Genomic DNA, 22431 nt, shown 5'->3' with positions numbered 1-22431 from the left:
GGGAGAGGCTGAAGAGAATCACGTTCCTGGTGGCACAGACCCTACTCCTTCACCTCCTCCCTCTCTTCAAGCCGGCCGCTTCTCTCTAATCTGAGCCTGACCTAGCTCTGTGCACCCTGACAGCTTTGCCATCTCTTCTGCTCGTTTCAAGTATCCTGTACCAGCCTCCTCCTTCAGCCAGCCCCACCACGTTCCTCAGCACTCACTGTGTAAAGCACTGCCCAAGCTCTTTGAGCCTCTGACCTGCAAACCTCTCTCCCTTCCCAGACACCATTCTCATTTCTAGGCTGCACTTGCCCTGGCCCCATCAATGCTTCAATAGCTTTTTCGTATTTTGCTCGCTTAGCTGGTTCCCATCACACCTAACTGCCCTTTTCCTAATTTTTAGAGTCATAGAATCACTAAGGTTGGAAAAGACCTCTAAGATCATCAAGTCCAATTGTCAAACCACCATGCCCACTAAACCATGTCCCTTAATGCCACACCTACTCTCAGGCAGTTTCTTTTCCCCAGTCTCCTCCTTTTCAGAGCTTTGTTAGCCTCTGCCTCTGTCTCACATTCTCTACTAGAGTCACTGGTACTCCTCCTCAGATTCGTCTCCCTTCTTACTCATCCTAAACCATTCATTAGTTGCTAGAGCTTAATCTCACTATCTAGCCAACCCTGGTGACTGTATCTCCGCACTATTAGATAATCACTTCTTGTCAGACTCTAATCTATTTCCTCTTCCAATCTGTTGTTTCTACATGCCTTTATTCAGGTTAAATGCCTCTCTCTGCTGTGGCAGTGAGCAGTGTCAACAAAGCCCAGCAGCCTCTCTGGCCCTATTCCTGTGCAGGCCGCACCTGGCTCACCATGCTGCTTTGGGCCAGTGTGTGCTCTGCACACTGTGCATACTCTGTCAGGCTCCTTTTTGTCTTCAAAAACAGATTGTGCTGATTTTAAACATGAAGATGAGAGGCGAGCTGGTGTTATCAGTGGAGGTTTTGATACCTGCTCTGAAGCAGGGCCAGGATTTGTCTCATGGTGGTCGCTGTTTTTTTTTCCATGCTTATAGTGTCTCTGTAGGTTACTCGTGTATGTGTTTCTTTAGGAATGAACTGGAAACACAAAAAGGCCATCACTAAGCACTTAGAAATCCAAATACAGCCATCTAAGTCCTTTGCCTACAAAACTTGCTTCTTGTTTATTGTGAGTCTTTGTTACATAATGTACTCTTCATATAATGTTCTGTCTGGGCAAGTTTTGCCCCAAATTGAAGTGCATCTTGTAAGATTGAACATGAGTATATTCTGCTCTGTAGTAGCTCTGGCTTGATTTTTTTTTTTCCCTTGTATATAAAGTCTATAGGGAAGCTGTATACAAAACCAGTCACTTCATCACAACATTTGGGAAGCTCTCTAACACAGTATGTTATTTTTATCTTGCCAATGAGTCTAACTTTTAATAATCCATAAGAACTTTTCTACCTTTAGCACTTGAGTACCATGGAAACAGTGGCCTTAAGTTATGTTTGCTTTTGAGATTCTAGGAGGAATTTTTAAAAGTGATTTAAAAAAAAAATGTTAAGGGGGATTTTAAGGACATTCACTCCACTAAAAGTAGAGGAAAATTGGAGGTATTTGGAAGAGGGCTTGGTAAGGCTAACACCTCTTTCAAAACTGTGGGAGAATTAAAAGAAAAAGCAGAAGGCAGTGCAAGCACCTGTGTGAAAAATAGGAAGGTGAGGATGCAGCACCCAGGCTGAGGTCGTCGTAAACTTTGGCAAGACAGGTTTATTGGAATTAAAGATTGCATTATGTCTGAATGTCACTTAATACAAAAAAGGGTGCAGTCCACTGTCCTTTTGTTTAGTAAGTGTAGATATAATAGCAACAAGTCTGAGAAATCCAGCTTCTAGAGCAGCCAGCCTTTCAAGAAGCCAGGCTGGTGGGACCCTCTTTGCGTGCACACCTGACCCAGGGGTCAGCAGCAGCTGGCTGCTCCACTGTGTGGGGTGGTCTTTTGTTCTGTTCCACTGCAACGCTTGAAGATGCACGGACAGATGCTGCGTAGGGCAGCCTGGTTGCTTGCCAGGCTGTAGGCATCCATGGATCTCCAGGCACACTACCCTCTTGTACAAGGGCTTAAAAGGGGATCTCGTACCCTTTTGCTCTCCTGGAGCATCTAAGCATACCCTGAACCTCATTTGTGCTAAACTTAACTTTGTTTTTATTCCCATAAATACTGTATGTAAAGGAAAACAAAGATAGCAAAAAAGGTGGATACAGTAATAAAAAAAGATGCTGATTGTCACCTGTGGTTTTACAGAAATCTTTCTCCTTGGCCACAATGTTGATTTGCTGTCTCTGGAAGAAACTGCTTTTGTGGGAAAGGAATAGCCTAGACATTCCATGCATCTTTGGTGACATAAGTATTTTCTGTAAAGTCAGTGCTTTAGCCCAATGAAATTGTGGATTTGATGTAAAGCTACTGAAACTGCAGTTGCATAAATCAGGGGAGGTGATAAATAATAAACCTCCTTGCTATATATATAATTTTTTTCCTGAGTTATTACTTTTGTGGAGCTCTATTTTCTTAAATGTTCTTCAGGGATACAGTGCATATTCTCAGGTACTGAAACAATTAAAATCAAGCATCGCAATTAAACCACAAGATATGACAGCTGCAATCTCTGGCTTGCAAGAGAAAGCAGAGGGAATGGCAGTTTCCAGCCTGTTAGTAAACTCATTCCTTTCTTTAGCCAAATCACCAACAAATGCTTTGCTTGTTCTTCATCTGAGTAATTAGGAGAATCTTTCCTTTGGTCTTTTTGAAGGGAAAATTTGTTGGTTAGAACCTGATATTTACATTGAGAAAGCTTTTCTGTAGGCTAGCTGATTTAAGCAAGACTGAGAAAGGTGCTACCTTGAGGTGAGTGAGGACAAGAAAGCCCAGCCTCTTGCCTGCCCCTCTTACCTGCAAGGTAAGTTATACAAACCACTGCTGACCAGTTCACGTTCACTCAGGTTTCAGAGGTAGTGTCTCCAAAATAAGGCCGCCTTTGGAGTTTCTGAGCCTGCATTGTTAAGCTGGCCAGCACTGTGGATACCTGAGTATCATGTAGGTTTAAAACTCAACATTTCATTTGTTAATGTTCCATAAGGAGTCTCTTAAAGGCAGTTTTATCCAGAGCCACCTCTCTGGATATTGTTTTCTTTCTGGTTGCAAATGCGGAAGGTTCAGCTCTTCCCTGAGAAGTCAGTGGGTGGTGAGCCTGCACTGCATGTTGAGAAACACCTTTTGATCACTGGCCCAGAAATCAAGATAGTTGGGTCCTATCGTATCCAGCTTGTGCCTGCACGTGTCTGGTCAAAGCACAGTACTTCCAGATTGCAGGCTTCACAGAGGGTATTATTTGTTTATTTGGACTTACTTTTTTCATAGTGCATAGTCTTCCTGCAGCTAGGTTAGGGTGCTCTATTGTCTATTTGTCTTCAATTCTAGGAATGTGACTCTGCTGGTTTTGTTAATGCTGAGAGAAGCCGATGCTAAAAATAATAATGAATAATCATGACTACAAAACAAAGAGAAAATCTGGGAACTCGGAGTATGAGGTCTGGTTGGTGTTCAGCTTTTGTTTTTGGATTTGTTATTTGTAATCAAATGAAACATTGATAGATGTATTCACAGCTAATCTGACTTTATCTGAAAGGCTAAAGAGCTTTGCAAGCAAACCACCTGACTTCTTTTTTATTGGATCATAAAGCTGTTTTCCCTGATACTTCATGGAAATTAAGCAATGTTACATGGTTAAGAAAGGCTTAGCCTGCAGAATTTTACATTTTCAGACAACAGACATATCTACACTTCTCAGCTTCTTTGTCTGCCTGCATCTGCAGTTCTTGCTGTCCTAGCCAGAGGCATTTGGTCTTTCAAATACTGCAGAACATAGGAGAAGTAGAACGTACTTTAAAAAAAAAAAAGTTCTGGTAGATATCTCTTTCATGGTCTCCCTTTCTGGGAAATGGTGAACTCCATTAATATCACTTTTCTAACTATTTTCATTCACCTGCTTTGTTCACTACTGGGCTTTAATCACTGAGGATAAAATGCAAGAAAGAACAAAAAGAGTAGCTTTTAGTAAAACCCTCAGAACACAAGTATTATATGTAGGTCTCTCCAAAAATAATGCCTCCTATTTATTTCCATGGAAACTACAAAAACAAATAGAAAGAGTACAGTAACTCTATTTGACAGAGCAAATTCTCAGCTACAAACCACTATTTTTCAACATAGTCACACCACTAGCTATATGTTTTACCAGTGATGAACAAAAGCCTGCATACCACACGTGTGAAAATCTGTACCAGTGGAGGTGACCTACTGTTGCTGTCACTGCTGCTGAAATGCACCACCACTGCCTCACTGCGCTGACATCCACTATCATAAACGCTCAGCAAGCATTGATGAATGTCAATGGGTGCCATTTTTTCCACATGGAGGAATTCAGTTACACACCTTTGCTTCATCTGTGTCTGGTGAAAAGCCTAGCGAGTGAATATAGGCGGGCTATGGTGCCATAGAAAAGGAGAAGAATGGATCTATAGGGATTTTGTGCTGAAGTGCAAGCAAATGCATTGCTTTGAACTAATAAAGATGATAAATATTTTGTAGAACATTTCTTGACACCTCTCGTTAGCACAAAATATACGTTCCTCTGAGAACAGAGGATATCTTCCTGCAGGATGAGTGCAGTGTTGAGAGAGGGTTGTAGAACCAACAGCATTGAACTTAGGCTTTAGTCATTAACATCACCAGTTCCACAAAGGTTAAACTTTATGTCAGGACAATGACAATTGTCCTAGCAATGTACACCCATTGTACAAAGTTGGTGAATGCATCTATTTAAATTCTTATTATTACTTCTAGGATAACTGAAATCGCTTTAGAGTTCATGCTAAATTCCAGCAGTAGTTAAGTACAACAGAAGCTCTCAACATGCGTACGGATCCAGAGCTGTAGACAAAGTCCCATGAGAGCGCAAAGCTGATGCAGCCTCTCTCAACTTCTTCAAGAAAATCCTGAAATACTTTAAAACTTTGAGCTGATGGAAATGTTGAAGCTGGATGATTCTTTATATTGACCAGAGACTTCTATGCCATGAGTCTGGTATATCAATTATGTTTTTAACCTAAAAATTCCAGCTGCTGAGGGAAATTGAAAACAATGAAGTTACACAAGACATAGGCAGTTTACAGTGTCTTTATTTTAAACTTAACCTTATTATTTGTTTAATGTCATTCAATATTGCTTAGGTTTGGCTTGGTTCGGGATCTTAACTGTACCAGAATGTAATCCCTAGTTACTTAATGAAGATCCTCTTTCTCTTTTAATAGTGTTACTACTACGTCACAAGTTTTATGGACTAAGACTTGTCCTTCAGCACGACATCCCTTTGTAAATAGGCAACATCTTTTTTGTTGGTTTGTAACCAGAGAGCATTGGCTTGTAATCTCATGCATTGCAAGCTGTTTGTTACCAGAGGCAAAGCTGAGGTTTCTCTAGCACATACAATCACCTGCTGAGCAACAGGAAACATCTCCTCTGTCATGGTTTGCATGCCATCAGGTTTGGGGCACTGTTATTTGCTTCCCTTGTGTGAAATGGACATAAATTAGAGTTTTCGTGTATTTACTATGTTTAAATATCCCATGACATTTATTTCCTGAACTGTGTAATTCGAAAGTCAACACCCAATCTTTCTTCATGCCTGTGACAACTGCTGATATTTGCAAAGCGTTGTGCATTGACATAGCTGTGAACTCTCTGAGTTAGGTGAGTGTGGTTCAATACACTAATGTGGCTGTACCACAAAGGTCCCTGAAGGTTATTGCTGCTTTAGAACTACAGATGTCTGGGCTAGTTAAGTGTCCTCTGCAGCTCTACTTGGTCGCACAGTTACACTATTTCAGTTCTAGAGCTGATTTGGCAGTAGGTCAACAAACTTAACACAGACTCCATCAGACACACAAGTGTATCTCAGACCTCTGCAAAGATCATTGATAGGCAGCAAGCTCAGACTGTGGTCTAGCCTACATCATAGCAGGAAATGTGGTGTTTTTTTCCCTCCACTTTTCTTGAAGGACTGTTCCTTACTATTCGTATGCTTCGCTTCTCTTGTCTTCCTTACTATTCGTAATGTTTTGCTTCTCTTGTCTTCTAGCCTTACCTATTGCCTTGAGTGTGGGTTTGGCACTGGGCATCAACCACCTCTCTAGGAAACCTGTCCCAGTGTCTGACTACCCATACCATAAATAAATGATTCCTAATGTCCAGTTTGAACCTCCGTTGGTGCAGCTTTGTGCCATTTCCCAGTGTCCTGTTATCTGTGGGCTTCTAGGCTGCTTCTAGCACCACTGGGTAATGTGGATGCCTGTAGGAGTGCTGAAAGAACCAGGTGAAAGCTTGTCCTCTTTTTCTCTTCAGCTCAACATTTATCAAATTTTCAGGAGTCGATTTTACTTTGTCTTGTTGCCTAGCATTTGAATGAATACTGGATTTAGAAAGATTTATTTTTTTCTTCCCTAATGGGAATGAAGGATTTACAGAGAAGCTGTATTCTTCTGAACAGAGAAAATTAACCTCAGCAGCATCAAGCATTTTTGTTGGTCTATTTCTCCAGAAATGCCAGTTTTTAATAATGATGTCATTACCTCTGCAGATTTCTCTCTGAGTTCTTTGATGATATTAATCACATCCATAAGTACTTTTTACCTTTTCTTGGCAATTCCTTGGTATTCTTTAAACAGCTACAGTTAGATGTATTGAATTAAACTTCTGCATCAAATAAATGTAAAAGAAGTAGTGTTGAGAAGGACTTTTGACATGAATTAATGATCAAAGAATGGTAGAATCATACTTTGCTAAGATACCTGGAATAAGTAAGCATTGTCCTCAAATTGCCCTTATGAGTCAGTGTAAGAGATGTTTAAGGAAATGATCAAAACTGGAATATGTTTTGTACATTTCTTATAAGACATGTTATATTATGATTCTGGCATAGCTTCATATTTAACTACATTCCTCATGTGGTACTTTATTTATTGTCTATACCTGCTATCTTTTATCCTCCTCTTTCCCTTTTTTGAACTTCTACGTTGTAAACATTCATATACGGTGACCTTTTTGTTTCTTTGCCTATAAATGATACATATATTTTTTTTTCCTGAGCTTCAGTGTGGCTTTGTGTTATTAGGATGCAAAATTACTTTCACACATGGGTCCTCAATTCTTTTAGCATCAGAGAGCAATACACGTCTGATATGGACTACAAAAAAAAAAAAAAAAAGGCAATTGTTTTCTCTATTGTGTGACCATTAGGTGAAACATACATATTTCTAATCTTATGTTTCATTTGTAGTCTTCCTCACCAAGACAATAGGATCTGGTGATAAACATGCAAAACTTGATCTTCTGATTGCTATTGAAATTTTTGATGGTTTCCCTTTGTATGAAGGGGAAGTCTGTGGGCTAAATGAGGTATATCTTCAGGCCCCTGCCAGGTGGCTGTCTCTGCTCCAAAGGTAGCTCTGTTGACTGAGTTGCTGAGGTTATCAACTCATAATCTTTTCACATGAAAACGAGCTGAAGTAGCTCTTGACCCCAGCAATTGCTATTCAAATGATGCTGCCCACAGATGTTTGCTTGGAATTTCTGTGGCTAGAAGAGGATGTACAGTCAAGCCTTACTGGGAGTTAGTCATGAATGAAATCTTCTAGGCTTGCATCCCACAAACCTTTCCTTTTGTTTGAGCAGCAACACAATTTCCCATCCAAGAAATCTTTCCTTCAGAAGATTTATCATTTAAAAATGCATGAATCACAAAGAGTTTTGACAAATCAGCGTTCCATAAGAATTAAAATATCTTAAACACCTCCAACTCTCACCTCCTTTCCTGACTAATTGGGGTTTTAGGCAGCATTTCAGAAAAGGCAGCTTGGGTGATCCTCTCCAATTTCTCTTTAAATGCTCAAATGACAAAGGCCCAAATTGGTCATATGACCAATGAGACACTGGAGTATTGTGTTGTTCCACTGAGTTGCATTGAGGTTCTTGCCTCATCCAGTTTTTCTTCCAAGTTCCTGATTATTCTTACATAAAATATTGATGGATAAAACTCAGTGTTTACTGTGCTGGCCTTCTGCAAAATTAAAATAAAAAATGTAGAAATTGTTTTGAATCAATCATAGTAGAAAGAAAATTAATTGAAAGAGCTGTAGAGAGGTGGAGTGCCTGGTCATAGGGTCTCTGGGATCCTGGTTCTCATGTGCAGTGTTTTCTGTATTGGGCAAGTCTCAAATTGCACCAGCAAGCCTCACTGAGTTCCCAGGAAAGGCAGGAGACATCTCCTATGAGTTTTTCCGGCTTCTGTTTTAGTGCTCAAAAGCTATGAAGTGGTTCCCTGCTCCTCAGAGGCTGCTTCTGTCCTGGCCTATTTATCTGACAGTGAGTGGAAGAGGCCAACTGCCACATGTTTAGCCACCATCCTAAGTTGGCCCTGTTTGCCTGTGTCTTTGGCTGTGAGCAGCAGTATCAAACTGAGCAGGTACTTCTCAAAAGGCGTGAGTTATGTGACTTGGCACCAGATGAAGGCTCCGGCAGCTGCAGTGCATGACACACTAAATAAAATCTCTCTGCTGTCAGGTAGGAAAGTATTATTTACAGCAGTGACCAAAAGCGTTCCCCATTTTGTTTCTCAGACATTTTTGGCACATTGCTTTGTATGTATTGCTTTGTATTTGGCAAATAATTTTCCAGTAAGTTCACATATCCCACATGCAATCCTAGACACAATGTGTTCTTATATTTTGTGTTTTAACAGCAGCTGAGGTGATGCAATGCTCCACAAGGCAATTCTTACCTCCAAGATCTACATAATGAAAGAGAATATAATAAAGCAGTTTTAAAAAACAAAGTTATGTGCAAAAGCCTAAACGTCAAAAGGCATCTCTCACAAGTGTAAAACAGAACAAACCCTCTCTACAACCTTTTCTGGTTGTGGGAATGATAGGCGTGTTTTATCTTTAAGTAGTGGCTAGTCTAACACTTTCTTATATATCTAGCACAGGGAGGATTATTCCACAGGTAAGTGTATTTGTCAGATGTTGCTCAAATGGTTTCTGACTTTCTTTATCACCAAAATATATTCAGTTATGTAGGTATCTGTGCTTTCTGTAGATTGGAAGGTTAATGGTGCATATTTGAGAGGGGAAAAGAGAGTATTGTGCAGGATAGCTAATAGGAGGTGTCAGAACAATTTAAAGGGAAAGAACTATTAACATATATAGACTGATGGAAGTCAAATGCAGGTAGGTTGTTCTCAACCAGAACTTTTATTTTTTTGGGGGGGGGGAGGTAGTGGGAACAAACAACATTTATTTTCTAAGTCTCCTGAATTCCTTATCCAGGTTCTTGTGAAAACTTGAATATATCCTCAAAAAGGGAATAATATTTCAATCTGCAGGAAAAGTATTAGTGTGAGAACTGAGATATGATGAAGAACTATCTGATGGATGTATGTCAGTAAGTCAGTATGTAATGTCAGTTCACTGTGTACTACCAAAAGGCCTTGTGGACTATAATACTATAAATCAGTCTAAACATGATAATAAAAAGGGGTGGGCAGCAAGAATATTAGCAGTAAACTATTATCTCTGTTAGGTGGAGAAGTAAGCCTAGGTAGAACTTCTTATCTAGACAATAATTGATCTGTGCCATCCTGTAACACTGGAAGAGGCATCTTCCAACCACTAGAAACTCCACTGTAGCTCTAACGTCACATTTAAACTTTATCAAAATTTAACCAAGGCCATGTGGCAGAGTTAATGCTGTAGCAGAAATGGCCTTAGCATCCAGATTGTCCTAAAGCAGAAGAGAAATAAATAAAGAAAAAGTGGAGCTGTATCCTGCAAACATTTCTAGCAATCCCTGCAATCCAAAGTTCACAAAAAAAGATGCATTTCCTTATTTGTGAATAGTTTTACTGTATCACTGGGACGTATGGCATAGACAAAGCATCAGCATGGTATGCTCTGAACATCCAGATATGTGGATTTTCTTTCCTCTGACAAGTCGCAAACTCTTTGGGGAGAATGAGATCATCATGTCTCATCCTGTTCACTGCAGTGGGTGAGCAACAGCTTTGTGTGGCCCGAAATTACAGCGCAGCTGGGTTTGCTGGTGGCCTTGGCGGAGGATCAGCTTATACATTAACACCTGAGACTTTCGTAGGAACACCGTAGCCCTTGTCCTCCTTTCCTGCCTCTGTGCGTGTATGACCTTACAAATAACAGCCAAGCTGCCAAATACGCAATTTATGGGGCTTAATGGCATTATTGTGCCATTCCCCAGCCCTGCCAACTCTTCCTCATTGCTGAGGTATGAACCCTAGATTACTCCCAGAAGATGGTCCAATTGTGGGTGCTTACTGTCCTGTCCTGGTGCAGGAGGCAGGTGTCTGTGGAGGGGACAGGATGCAATGGTTGTTATGCCATGGACATGTGCTGAGGCTTGTTTGCATTTCTTCCATTTCCCTACCTCTTGGTTAAGCCCAAGCATTGCTTCAAATGGTGACAGCACAGGCTGGGGTGCAGCAGGCAGCTGGACCAGGTGACCAAGAAGCCATCCCAGTGTCAGGGGGGACTGCTCAATGGGTAGGTGCTACTTGATCCTGTCACCTGACTGAGAGGCGCCAAATTCTGGATGTTTTGAACATTTTTCAGCTTTCTCAGGTTGGCCATCTGAATGTTCCTGTGCTCACTGGCATGCACACTGCCACTAAACCACTTCTTTTAAGAAAACACTTTCAAGTTCTCAGATACGGTTGTTTAAAATGGATATTTCCATGGACTCCCTTTCAATGAACAATTTTAAACTCAGGACCATCCTAAATCTAGAAAGGTTAAGAATAGAAATTGCGAAATAGGGAAGGGCTGGTATATCACCTGTGGTGTGACATCTGTTCCAGGTAACAATAACTTGTCATTCATCAGGAGTTTCTCTTAACCAGTTGTATCTCTCTTAATCCTGTGTCTTCGACATGCTGTAACAGATGAATTCCTTCTAATGTGAAATATGCTCTACAAACATAAGTTGTTATATTACTATCAGAAATAATTAGCCATATGTATTTTCTTGACAGAATACATCAAAGAAGCTGGAGACTGTTCTATATGCCTCTAATTTCCTACTATGTCAGAGTGCTTAATTTTTCCAGGTAAGTGCATGAGATGTATCATAGACGTGAAAGGGCTGGTACAGCTGGTAACAACATTTACATTAACTGCTTTTATGAGTAAAAGGGGAGAGAAGGGGTCTGAGTCTGGTCTTGTACATGTCTGGGGTGTGCAGTCACATTGTAATATCCACTGGAAACCTTGACAGTTCACTATGTTCCCATTTTCCTCATTTTTCAGCATTCCTCTGAATGCTTGTACTTCCTCACACTATTTACTAGTTCAAGAGAAATACCCATGTGTTTCCAAAGATACCGCATTCCCCATGGCTTTCCTCTTGGAAAGGATGCTGAGCCGCCTCTAGTTCTTTGCATTCCTGTGCACTGGGGCCTTTGCAGGACCAGGGAGTTTCACGGTCCCTGCAGCACTTCTGGGGCTGCAGCCTGGCACAGCAAGCACAGACACAGCTCCTCCCTTCCTCTTTTCTGAGTTACTCTGAAACATCTGTTTGGAAATATTTCTATTTTAATGTCTATATTTCTCTCTCTTTTACTCAGTCATATTTTTCAAATAAAGAAGCTCTGTGGATGTTTTTAAACTCACCTAATAATGACATGAAATGCTAATGTTGTAGATGGTATGTGAAAAATCTTGATGTGATAACTTCGAGGTTATTGGAGAAGACTGATAAGTCATATTTCTTGTAGGCAGTAATAGTTTATGAGGCATTTGGAGACCCAGCTGATAAATGGATAGCAGGCCAATCAGATCATGACGTGGGGATCAAGGACAGCACGTAACATATTTGTAAATGGGCCTTACATAATTTATTGAAATTAGCATAAAGTTACAGCTTTACAACACTGCAAGTCTTGAGTTACACATCATCTGTAACAGAGACACCTGTTTAAATCTTAATAAATGCAAAATGACACTTGATACCTTCAGGTTAAAGAGAAAGTCCTTCCAGTACAATAAAGAAGCAATTATTGTCTTCTTGCTGCGCTAATTTATGCGTGTTACTTAAACAAAGAAACACTTATTTTTAAAGTAATATAAGTCTTATTTTTTTTGTGTTACTGTCATTATATTGATACTGCAACAGTTTTAATGAAAGTATATTAACCAAGTAATGATTATGAAGACTGTGCATCTATAGAATGATACTTATCAAGACTCAAATCAGCGGCTTAATTAGGTCATATAATGCCAGGAAATTTAAGCTCATAGGTAAGCATAGCACTGGGGTTATGTTTGGCTTTTGAGGAACCTTTAGAGAGCAAACAAATTATACGCTCAGAGGTTTACCAATTTATCTGTTTTCGATATATAAAATTATATTTTCCTATGTAGTGGAATTGTTCACAATCATTTTGCGAATAGTAGTTAATATCAACCAGAATTTTACTACTACTACTTTTGGCTTGAGTGTCAGACCAAAGTTTGCTTTAGGAAAGAAAGTTGAAGATGGAGTCACCTCAACAACGTGACAGAGAATATTTTGCTTTGATTTCGTTTTTAACTCCCTTGGTTACTTCTCCCTGCCTCACTGCTGAAAGCCCCTTTCTACCAGCACTGAGCCCAAAGTTCAGAGATTTATTCAATAAAACTCTGCTGTGCATGTCCCCACATTGATGGAAGTCTTCCTTTGGAAAAACAAACAAACAAACATTGGTCACATTAATCCTTTAATACCCTTTTAAAAAGTAAAAAATATTTGTGTAATTGGATGAACAAACCAATATATGTCTTACATGTGTATAGATAAGTGTATGTAAGTTCTTCTAAATCAGTAGGAACTGTAATCTATGGTAGATTTTTATTTTTAAATGTTTACAAGAAGCTATGCCAGTAACAGGTGAAGGTGGTCTGATTCTAGTGACTCCACTTACTAAATACATCTTAAATATGTATGCACCTGAAGTCCATAGAAAGTCCATGTAAATGGACTGCTCAGGAACTATATCTTAAGGAAAGTTACTCTGCCTGGCATTTAGTGCATCTCAGAAAGTTTAATTTTACTGTTAATTTTGCAGATTTCATTTAAAGATATGTACAAAACTTGCATGTTGGATAATTAGTTGTATGGGAAATAAGGTTAAAGAAAATAGATTTATTCTCTCACCTTATGGCAGCAGATCACCTCTGTGATGTGAGTTTAGATAACTCAGACAGAATTATCTAAGAGATATTATCACGGATGAAAACTTTGAAAGGAGATACTGCCAAGGATTTTGCAATAAAGAGCAAATGTCAGTTTCGGTTTCTAAACTAGAATTTGAGGTATTTAATGCTTCATTTGAAATGTGCAATTCTATATGGAATTCGTACTCATTCACCCTTTGAAAGACTAGTATGTCTGTGGGAGATTATTTTAGTGAAGTCATTCTCAAATCAACCTTTTAGGCATAAGTCATTTAGGTAGAAGACAAGTAAGTGTGGCAATGGTAAATGTCAAGTGTAGCACGTGGAGGCCAGCAGACTGGCCAGCTCATGGGCAGCAGAAGTGTACAGGTTGGGAACATGAGATGAGTCCTTCCTGCAGTGCGAACATGCTTAGCTGGCTGCCTGGTAATTATACTTGCTTATTCTGCTACCGGCAACACCGTTTCCAGTGTCAGCCAAGGGTTAACAAATTGTGTAGGAGGAAAACAATGGATTTAAAAAAAAAAGTCTTTGAACTGTCTTTGAATAATAAAGAAGCTAACAATACCTACTTTCCCAAAGCACTTTGAGATCTGTAAATTAAGGTTTACATAAGAGTGTAAATATTATTATTTATTTAAGAGCTCTCACATTTCCCTTCACTTCTTCTCTTCTTCCTCTTCCCCATTACTTGTTAGTGGGAAGATGCTATTTGCATTCATTAATATGTGTCCAAAATGGGAGGCAGTGGGCGGATGTGGAATATAAGATTGACTGAGAGAGAGAATCGGAGGAGGAAGGCGAGGGGGCTGTGCGGTGGGAATTAGACTACAAAATGGGTAAGGAGAGGTTAGCAAGAGGGGAATTATATTGGGTTTCTTTTGTGATTAAAAATTTCTTACCCTAGATAATTCAGCAGATCTTCATTTTGGACTTGCTTTTTCTCAAATCTTTTGGTTAAACATTCAAGACAAACGATAAAGGTTCAAAGCAGCTGTGATAAAAATGTCTTTTAATGGTGTCTGGGTTTTCGTCTTCAAAGCGAGTGACACGATTCATATTTTGTGTGTTCTGATTGAAATCACATTCAGGCTTGCACTGATGATATTTTGCACGTGTTGTATTGTGTCCTGCCCCCTGTAGTGGGTAGGACATATCTAGAGTCTCCAAGAAGAATAAAAATAATTGTCATTTGTGTCCTTGATGGAAAAATCTGCTATTATGGAGGATGTGAACCACAAACCCCACTAACTTTTGTCCCAGTGAGGCATTTGTACTGATGAAAACATCTGAAGCATGGTTGTAATGAGAATAAACTGGTTCTATAGTGGAGGGGCTGCTCAATTATTAGAAAATCATGTCCCTCTTTCCTTTCAAAAACATCTGTCTGTCTAAAACTGTTGGCCATATTAGTCCTTTGTAAGAACCGTTCTTGTATTGAAATATTTCTTTTCCTTTTAATCTATGAAAGCCCTTCCTGTAGTATTTCTCTTTGTGACTCCTTCACTTCACATTTTGTTTCTCCCGCCCATTCATGCCATTGACTCTGTTGAACATCAGGTCTTTATGACTTTACTCACTACTCAGCTCCAGAAATATGTTAACTACAATAACTCCATTAATTATTTTGCCTGTCATCGATGTGAGAGACAATGAACTATACAGTATTGTAGTTCATAACCTTGCAATGGTTTTCAAACTCTTTGTATATTAAATCAAATGTTTTCTTATTGCTGTCAAAGTAGTCAGATGTTCTTTATTATCTCTGACTATTGTAGAAACATTGGACAAAAAATCCTCAGGAATGCATCTATGCCCAGCAGATGAGTTCCTGGTAGACACTGAAGTCTTAAAGACAAATTTATACTTCCTAATGGGATATAAATGTGTTAATCAACTGCAAAGTTTTAGTATTTACATGCTTTTACAAAAAGAACGGAGCATCCTATATAACACCAGGGACAGAAACTGCTGCAAATATTGATCCCTAGTAAATACCCAGCTGTATAACAGTGTGGAATTTAATAATCACAATGCCTATCTGGCTGTGCTTTTTCATTATCAAACTGCATTGTTAAGATGTTTACACGTCAATTACATTTCAGACAACAGAGAAAACCAGGGCTTGAACTCTTTCAGGCAACCACACAATGCAAGAAGGTTCTCGTCAGCTGACTAGGAACAAGTCCTTAACTAAATAGCTGTTGTAGCTGTCCTTCATACTGAAGTCAGCACTGATCTCTTTTTAATGCTTCATGGCTTTACAGACCTGAAAGAAGAAAGATTAATTTAAACTAATGCAATTCCCAAATATAGACAGCTCTGTTTGTTCCCAGTTTCTAAACAATTTTAAATGGACAATGTTGTTTCCAAATGCTGGAAATAATACCACTCTTCAGTAAAGAGCCACAAAGTTGTTTCCTTATGTCTCAACATCTCAAAGATCTGATGTTTAGCTCTGCATTCTTTGGATTTATGGAACCTTGAGAATTAAACTGTCAGAGGAACATTTTCTCTCCTGATCCTAGCTGAGAGTCTTTATCATGCCTGCTGCCTTCTGAAGTTGTGTCTTATTAAAAGAGCAGACTTGATCATGTGAATCTTATTGTTCTTGAAAACACATCTTGGGCTACTCTGGTACCTTTGCAGAATATACGACCATTTATTCTACTTGCCTTTAATTATTCAGATTTTGTTATGACTTCGGTGCACTTGATTTTCTATACTAAGGCCTGGGTCTTAAAGATGAACAGGGTCAATGTCTTACCAGAAAATCTCTCATTTGTTTGGGAAAAAAGTAAAGGAACTTGCAGAGATGCCTCTTATGCAGATAAGTTTTCCTCCTGTGCGGTAGCTTCCTGCAACACAGAACAGCACCTGGACAGAGTTCAGCTCACACTGAATTTGCACATGCCAGGAATTTTTTCTTGTTCTCTGTTTGAGACGTTATCTGTGGTTGCACCTCCTGCAGCCCATTCTATCTCTGGTGAGTTTTAGGCTGCTGTAGATTGATTCCAAGAAACTGCAGAGTAATTTAGCACCTTTGTGATAGGTCATAATAACTCTTGATATTTGCTTGCTTGTTTTGTTCCATTAAACATTCTCTATCCAGGAATATTTTTTCACATAAGGCCCATGGCTTCAAAGTAAACCCTAAAGGGGGAATTGAATTGGTCTTCTTCAATAGCACCATCTCTTGAATCTGTTTCTGAAGAACGAACATTTAGTGCACTGGGCTATAGCTCTCACTGCTTGATGTCTTGTGTTCAATCCTTTTCTCCTCTGATCCTGAATGAAGCAAAGGCTCATGGGACAATGAACACCCTCCTTCATCCCTTGAGACTCCTTCTGGAGGCTCTGAAAGCAGAAAACCTGCCCGAGGCTGCCATAGGCAGACCCTGGATTGCCTGCCTCTCCATAAACAACTATGTTTTTCTTTCAAAAAATTTATTTGGAAACACAGTGGGTCTGATCCCAGCCTAAAACATTAATGTGGTCAGTGCATAATATTGTGCTTAGCAAAAGAACAGCCTCGGAATAAAAGCACTGTCTTAAGACGTCACAGTGCGTGGCTGAGTCCCAGCCTGGCACCGTAAAGGTGAGCATCTCGTCACTTCTCACCGTCAGAGCCGGGCTTCACAAACAGTGACTCAAAGGAGAATAAACCACAGCTTACAGAATTAGAAGGATTCCCAGTTAAAAGCTTCAATTACTTCTGAGATGAAGATCATCAATCATAAACAGCTATTTTTGTAGGCAGTGTTAAAGGATAGTTTTGTTAAGAAAAGAGAGCCTATGAAAATGGGCTTTGAAGCCATTTCACATCACTTCTTTCCCCTTCAGGCTATTTTCAGTTCTCCTTGGGCTCCAACATCACCTGTAGACAGGGTCAAGGCAGTGGTTGGCTTTACACCAGCAGGTGCTCGGCAGTTCTGCAGATGGGGCTGTGGAGGCTTAGGGTTTTTTGTGGAGGCTTAGGGCCACCACTTATACATACTAAACATTTCTGAAGCTGATGTAGGTGAGGAGCACGTTCTGGCCCCCAGCTCCACAGGCTGGGTGTCTACTGGGTTGAAAGGTACAAAAAGCAAGAGTTTTATTTTTCTTGCTGAGTTACTAAGTCACTGAGCTGCAGGGAGATAGGACTGCGTATGCACAGACGAAGCCAATCTGCTGATTCAGTCGCTGTTTTACAGCTTACTTTCTCAATACGGATTGCCTGCTGAAACAGTAAAAATTCAAAGAGAATAAGACTACGGTGCCTGAGATAGCCCCTCAAGTTCCCCATTAAAACCATCAGTAGAATAGGTAGCAGTGCGAGTGATTTGTGCCTACTTGGTAATAGCTTACTGTATTTATTGGATAACTTATCTCTTAGTCATAATCTTCCTTGACAGTGCTCTGAATGCAGTTATCAAAGGTGTCCTTACATCTTTAAAACTCACTTAGAATGAGAACCATAGCCAAAAATGCTAATGAGCTCCCCTTAATCGTAAACACTGAGCACTGATAAGAAGGAAACTCCATCCTCGGTTCTCACAGGAGTTCTTACGCGTTTCCTACTTACACCGCGTTTTATCTGATTCCCCTTCACTTCTGTTCTTAGGCAGATTAATAGGCACCCGAACAGACAAATAACAGTACTACCACTTCTCTGCATCCTTTTGACAGACTTCTGAGATTGCAAAATATTGTTTGAAAATTACTATTGGAAAAAAGATTACTGAGTGATCAGACAGACTGCAATTTCTCGGGCTGGAACAAACCGTCCCACAGCACTCACATGAACACATTAGTAACTCTTACTTAAGTGCTGATGGGACACATTTTAGAATGTGATAAGTGTGAAATAGCCTGTAGTTTTATCGCTCTTGGTTGCTGCCTACTCCTTTTGAAAAAGGGTTGATTGTGGTCATTAAGTTGCAGGTAGGCAGTGCCTCCGGACTCTTAGTGTGTAGTGATGAAAGCAAACTTTGCTCAACACCTGTCTATATATATTGCAGGTTGCAGTGGCTGCCCAGTTGGTCCGTTCACTCGGTTGCCTGGGGAGAAAGAAGTGGTAAGTAAAAACAGCTAAGAACAAGGAGTGTTGTGGTTTTTTCTTCTTTTTCTTTCTGTCTTTTTTTTTTTTTTCAAAATTTTAAACTTAATTAGCTTATAAATCAAAAGCTCTGCTTTCACAGCTCAAGAAAAGGCAGCAGAGAGCTGATGTAGGGAGCAGGAGGGGCATGTGAAATGTCACCCGGTTGGTAGCATTTTCAGCTTGTGTGCTTCACTGCATTTATATTTTAAGGAAGTGATAACAAACTGTAATTCTAAAACCAAACTCTGCTACTTTTTGTTTGCAAGTAACTAGTTTTTGTTTTAATGAAATATGATAGGAAAAGACTCACTGTATTTGCAGCAGTCACAAGCAAAACAAACCAAAACACAAATAAAATAACTGCCTATAACATAAGATGTTATTGTTTTAACTATTATTTGTATTGAAAAGCGGTGAGATTTTAAGTCACACTGGTACTGGATACTGGAAAATGTCTGGGATATGATTAATGAAACATTGGAATGAAATACTGTCGGTCCATGTGCTGGCACAGATAGCCGCAGTCTGTGTGCTGCACTACGGCAGGGCCAGGCTATTCTCGACGGAAACATTTTCTTATGCTAATTCAGTTTGATACACTGGGGTAGAAGGAATACATTAGTCTAATACAGTTAGCTCAACTAATGTGACAGTAGCCAGAAATCAGCTGGTTTCTCAGTAACTTTTATTAGCAGCTCTTCCATTAGATCAGTAAGTCTTTTTAATGTCATTTTTCTTTCCTCTCTCCAGTCTTTGCTATGTGTTTTGTCTTTGGGATGGGGTAATTCGTTGGGTTTCCTTGTTGCTGGGAACATTTTTTTTTGTTGCTTTATTTTAGAAAAAAGAATTGTTTGATTTAAATAAATACCTCCTGGGCATTTCAAGCAGGTCACTGAAGCTTCCCCGTTCTGGCTCTTAAGTGGCATTGTTTGGTGCTTTGCTTGTGAATGCAAAAATTAATGTTTGGGATTTGTTTTTTCTCTGCACTAGCTTAGACATTAGTTTTCTCTCATAGTTTTATCTATCTTTTACCTTTGCCATGTGTTAGATGTGAGAAAAAAAGAGTCAGGGATACATAGGAATAAGCAGTGAGTACAATGCTGACTTTTTTTCCAGCTTTCACATATCCATTTTTTTTTTCTCATTTGCTGCTACGTTAGTTGAGAACTCACAGGGTGGCTGAGTCTGCTATCTTATTCAGAGAAAAAGCTCCAAGGAAGTGCCAGGGCGGAGATGAGGCTTGCTCTGAGGCTGGATCCTATCTGACATTTATTTATGTGATTTTCTCTTCTGCTGCACTCGGGGCTTTGTGGCTGCAATGGGGTCTTGGGCAGAACTGTCAAGTAACGTAAAGAAACTAAATTAATTTGTGCTGGCTAAGGTCTCTCCCTCCCCATCTCAATATAATTTGCTTCTCTGTCTGAGATGATACATTTTGAGGAAAAACTGTATTTATTTCAACTGTACATAAGAAGGATTGCTGTGGAGCTATGTATTTACTGCTTTGAAATATGTGTAGCAAATAATAATCTTTACTAACTCATAGAGTTGAATCTCAGATTAGCTGGTAAATCCCTTTTCAGTGTAAAAGCTGTAGCATGGTTGTGGATGACAAAAAGTGGTATGTGTTTATGGGAAGGCTGGAAGAGGAGAGGAGAGGTGTGGGGAGCCTGGCAGAAGCCAAAACTTGATTTGGAGCTGCTCAAGCAACCCGGTGATTTTTTTTTTTTCCCCAGAAAAACCTTGGTTTCACTGGGTCTGTTCATGTCAGGTGAGATGCGTTCCAGGCTCACAGCTCTGTAGTTCTCACTTCGGGCACAACCTGCCCTTTCACTGGATGGTCACGGGTGGAGAGGTACAAACAATACTATCCAGGCATGTGCAAATGGATCTTTATATTCTCTGTGTTAAGTCCAACAAAAGAAACAGATTGGTAGCTGTTGCTGCTTTAAGACAGAAGAACACTGACACGGAGCCCTACAGCAGCAGCAGCAGCAGCAGCAGTGCTGTCACAGCTGTGCAGTGGCTGGGGATGGCAGTGCGGGTGTTGCGTGACACCAAGCGTCGCTCTTGTCCTTCCTTGGACTTTGACTTGCAGCAGTGAGGGAGAGAACATGGCTCTGACTTCATACCTCTCACATTTTCGTGCAGCATTTGTTCCCTCCGTTCGTGCTGATCTCCCCCTGAGGAGCGGGAGGTTTCAGTTTCCCTTGCAGCCAGAAAGGACGTCACATGCAGTTTGCATTTTCCGAAGGAGAGGAAAGACTATACCTGCCGCGCCGGGGTGTGAGAGGCTTTGCCACGTGGCTTGCTGGAGCAGGCAGGGTTACAGCTTGCACGGCGTTAGCTTTCAGCCCTTTGCAATATGCATAGCGTACTGTGACCCATCACTTTCAGGGGGAATCAGGCTCCCATTTCAGCGCAGCGCTGAGCAGCACACCCAGCCTGTGCCCGGGGTCCAGCTGAACTCCTCCTGGCAGCCTGTGTGGGCACAGGCCTGTCCTCTGCACATTCTCTAATATGTTCCTTCACAGTTGTCATTAGTGCTCAAAAGGAAACTGCTATTAGTGTTTTCATAGTCACTGTGTACAGTGGTGCTGGGCCTGGTGTCAAGTAATCTGAGGGGCAGGGAGTGATGCGGGCAGCCTCGTCACCCTCTGCTCCCCCACAACATCTGGATTGTCTTCTGCATGTTTTTCTCAAGATATTAACATTTGTATTGAGGGCGAGAAAGAGTTGTTTGAAGGGAAAACTGTACCCTTGTAGTGCAGCAATCAATTAACAGTAAGTTGCTGTGGCCAGGACTCTGACAACCGCAGTATCAGGTGTAAGTTATCAGCTGTAAGTTATCAGCCAGAAGTTATCTTCTCCACTGTTTCATTTAACAAGATCTGGGACTGGAGAAAGCTGACAGTCTGGGTAGCACTTCAAGGATCTGTATGGGTCTGCTTTCGTCCATCCTGATAGCAGTCACATGGAATTGGGGTTCAAGGAGAACCACTGCAAGCCCAGCCACACAGTGCAAATACTGCTAGGGTGTCCAGTACTCAAGTCTGCCTTGCCAAATCAGAGGTTGGCCAGGATTCATATGAATAATTTTATAAACATAATTATAAAAAAACTTCCGCCACAGATGTGCTCAATTCTCATTCTAGAGTATTTAATCATATAAAACAAAAACAATAATAATACATGACGTACCTGTGGGATCCTGAGTACCTCAGGAACACGAGTGATGTTTATTAAGATGCCTTGCTGAGTTCTTGAACAGGAAGAGTTTATGTAGGAAAACCACAGGTTGCTTTTCTGCCAGTTTTCAAGCTCCAATTTCTGTAACAAATGCATCAATTCAGTTTCCAATCACACAGGCTGAATCTTTCATTTCCATACCAAACTTAACAAAAGAGCTGTAAAAATACTGATGACATCTCCCGGACTGGTGCTATCCAGTATATTCTGTACTTTTCCATGGCAAGGAGTACACTGGCAATACAACTTTGTACCTGAATTTCCAATGCGTTTTCATGATTGGATTTCACTTAAGGAGCATTTGTGCTGAGCAGTTATGCTTCTTCTGAGCTCTTTGAATGCTGAATGTGTGTAACTGAAACTTGTTTGACAAGACTGAGGTGTTCTGGCACAGGTGGAGCTTGGAGGTTGTTCTGGCATGGATGAAAATACCAGAATTTGCTCCAAGCAGATGAAAAACCTTGTTGAAACAAGCAAGAGCAATTTTCCTCCATCTGTTCTGAGATCTTGGTGTGTCTTAGGAGCTGGATCTCATGCCACTGATAACAAATGTGCAAAAGTATACCTTTTGCTAATGAGATTGTAGAACAATTCTCCTGCTAGTGTGGAAGGGTAGAAATTCTTAATCTGGGAAGTGGCAGAAAACAATAACTTGCTTTGCTACAGTGGGATATTGCTAATATTGTCCGTGCCGTTTCCTTCCCAGCTGTAGGAGCAGGATGTGTGGCTGTTAAAATG

At 40.3% G+C, this 22431-nt stretch overlaps 1 protein-coding gene and 1 long non-coding RNA gene across 6 annotated transcripts in view; one reads left to right on the top strand and one right to left on the bottom strand.

The window, feature by feature from the left end:
- The window catches only part of SLC34A2 (solute carrier family 34 member 2), a 54412-nt gene that overhangs the window by 15577 nt on the left and 16404 nt on the right, over positions 1-22431 (top strand). Inside the window, exons 3-4 of one of the 4 annotated variants that reach the window (XM_021393942.1) lie at positions 11183-11257; positions 18365-18420. In XM_021393942.1, the coding sequence (XP_021249617.1) occupies positions 11233-11257; positions 18365-18420 (81 nt within the window). In that variant the 5' untranslated portion in view covers positions 11183-11232. Of the gene's footprint in view, positions 1-11182; positions 11258-17923; positions 18421-18723; positions 19156-22431 lie in introns of those variants that run through there. The other 3 variants (XM_021393943.1, XM_021393941.1, XM_021393944.1) reach the window with 3 other exon arrangements.
- LOC110397545 lies at positions 12019-22328 on the bottom strand. 2 transcript variants are annotated; one of them, XR_002437841.1, is made up of 4 exons: positions 21948-22328; positions 21646-21774; positions 16129-16238; positions 12019-15630 (listed from the first exon to the last, which is right to left on the bottom strand). It is a non-coding gene; the product is annotated as an uncharacterized LOC110397545 (long non-coding RNA). The 2 variants fall into 2 exon arrangements; XR_002437840.1 differs by lacking the exon at positions 16129-16238 and having other exon boundaries at positions 21948-22308.

Source organism: Numida meleagris, chromosome 4 (assembly GCF_002078875.1).
Source record: "Numida meleagris isolate 19003 breed g44 Domestic line chromosome 4, NumMel1.0, whole genome shotgun sequence".
Classification (NCBI taxonomy): Eukaryota; Metazoa; Chordata; class Aves; order Galliformes; family Numididae; genus Numida; species Numida meleagris.
The sequence above is the reverse complement of the archived record's forward strand: the minus strand, read 5'-3'. Positions and strand labels throughout refer to the sequence as shown.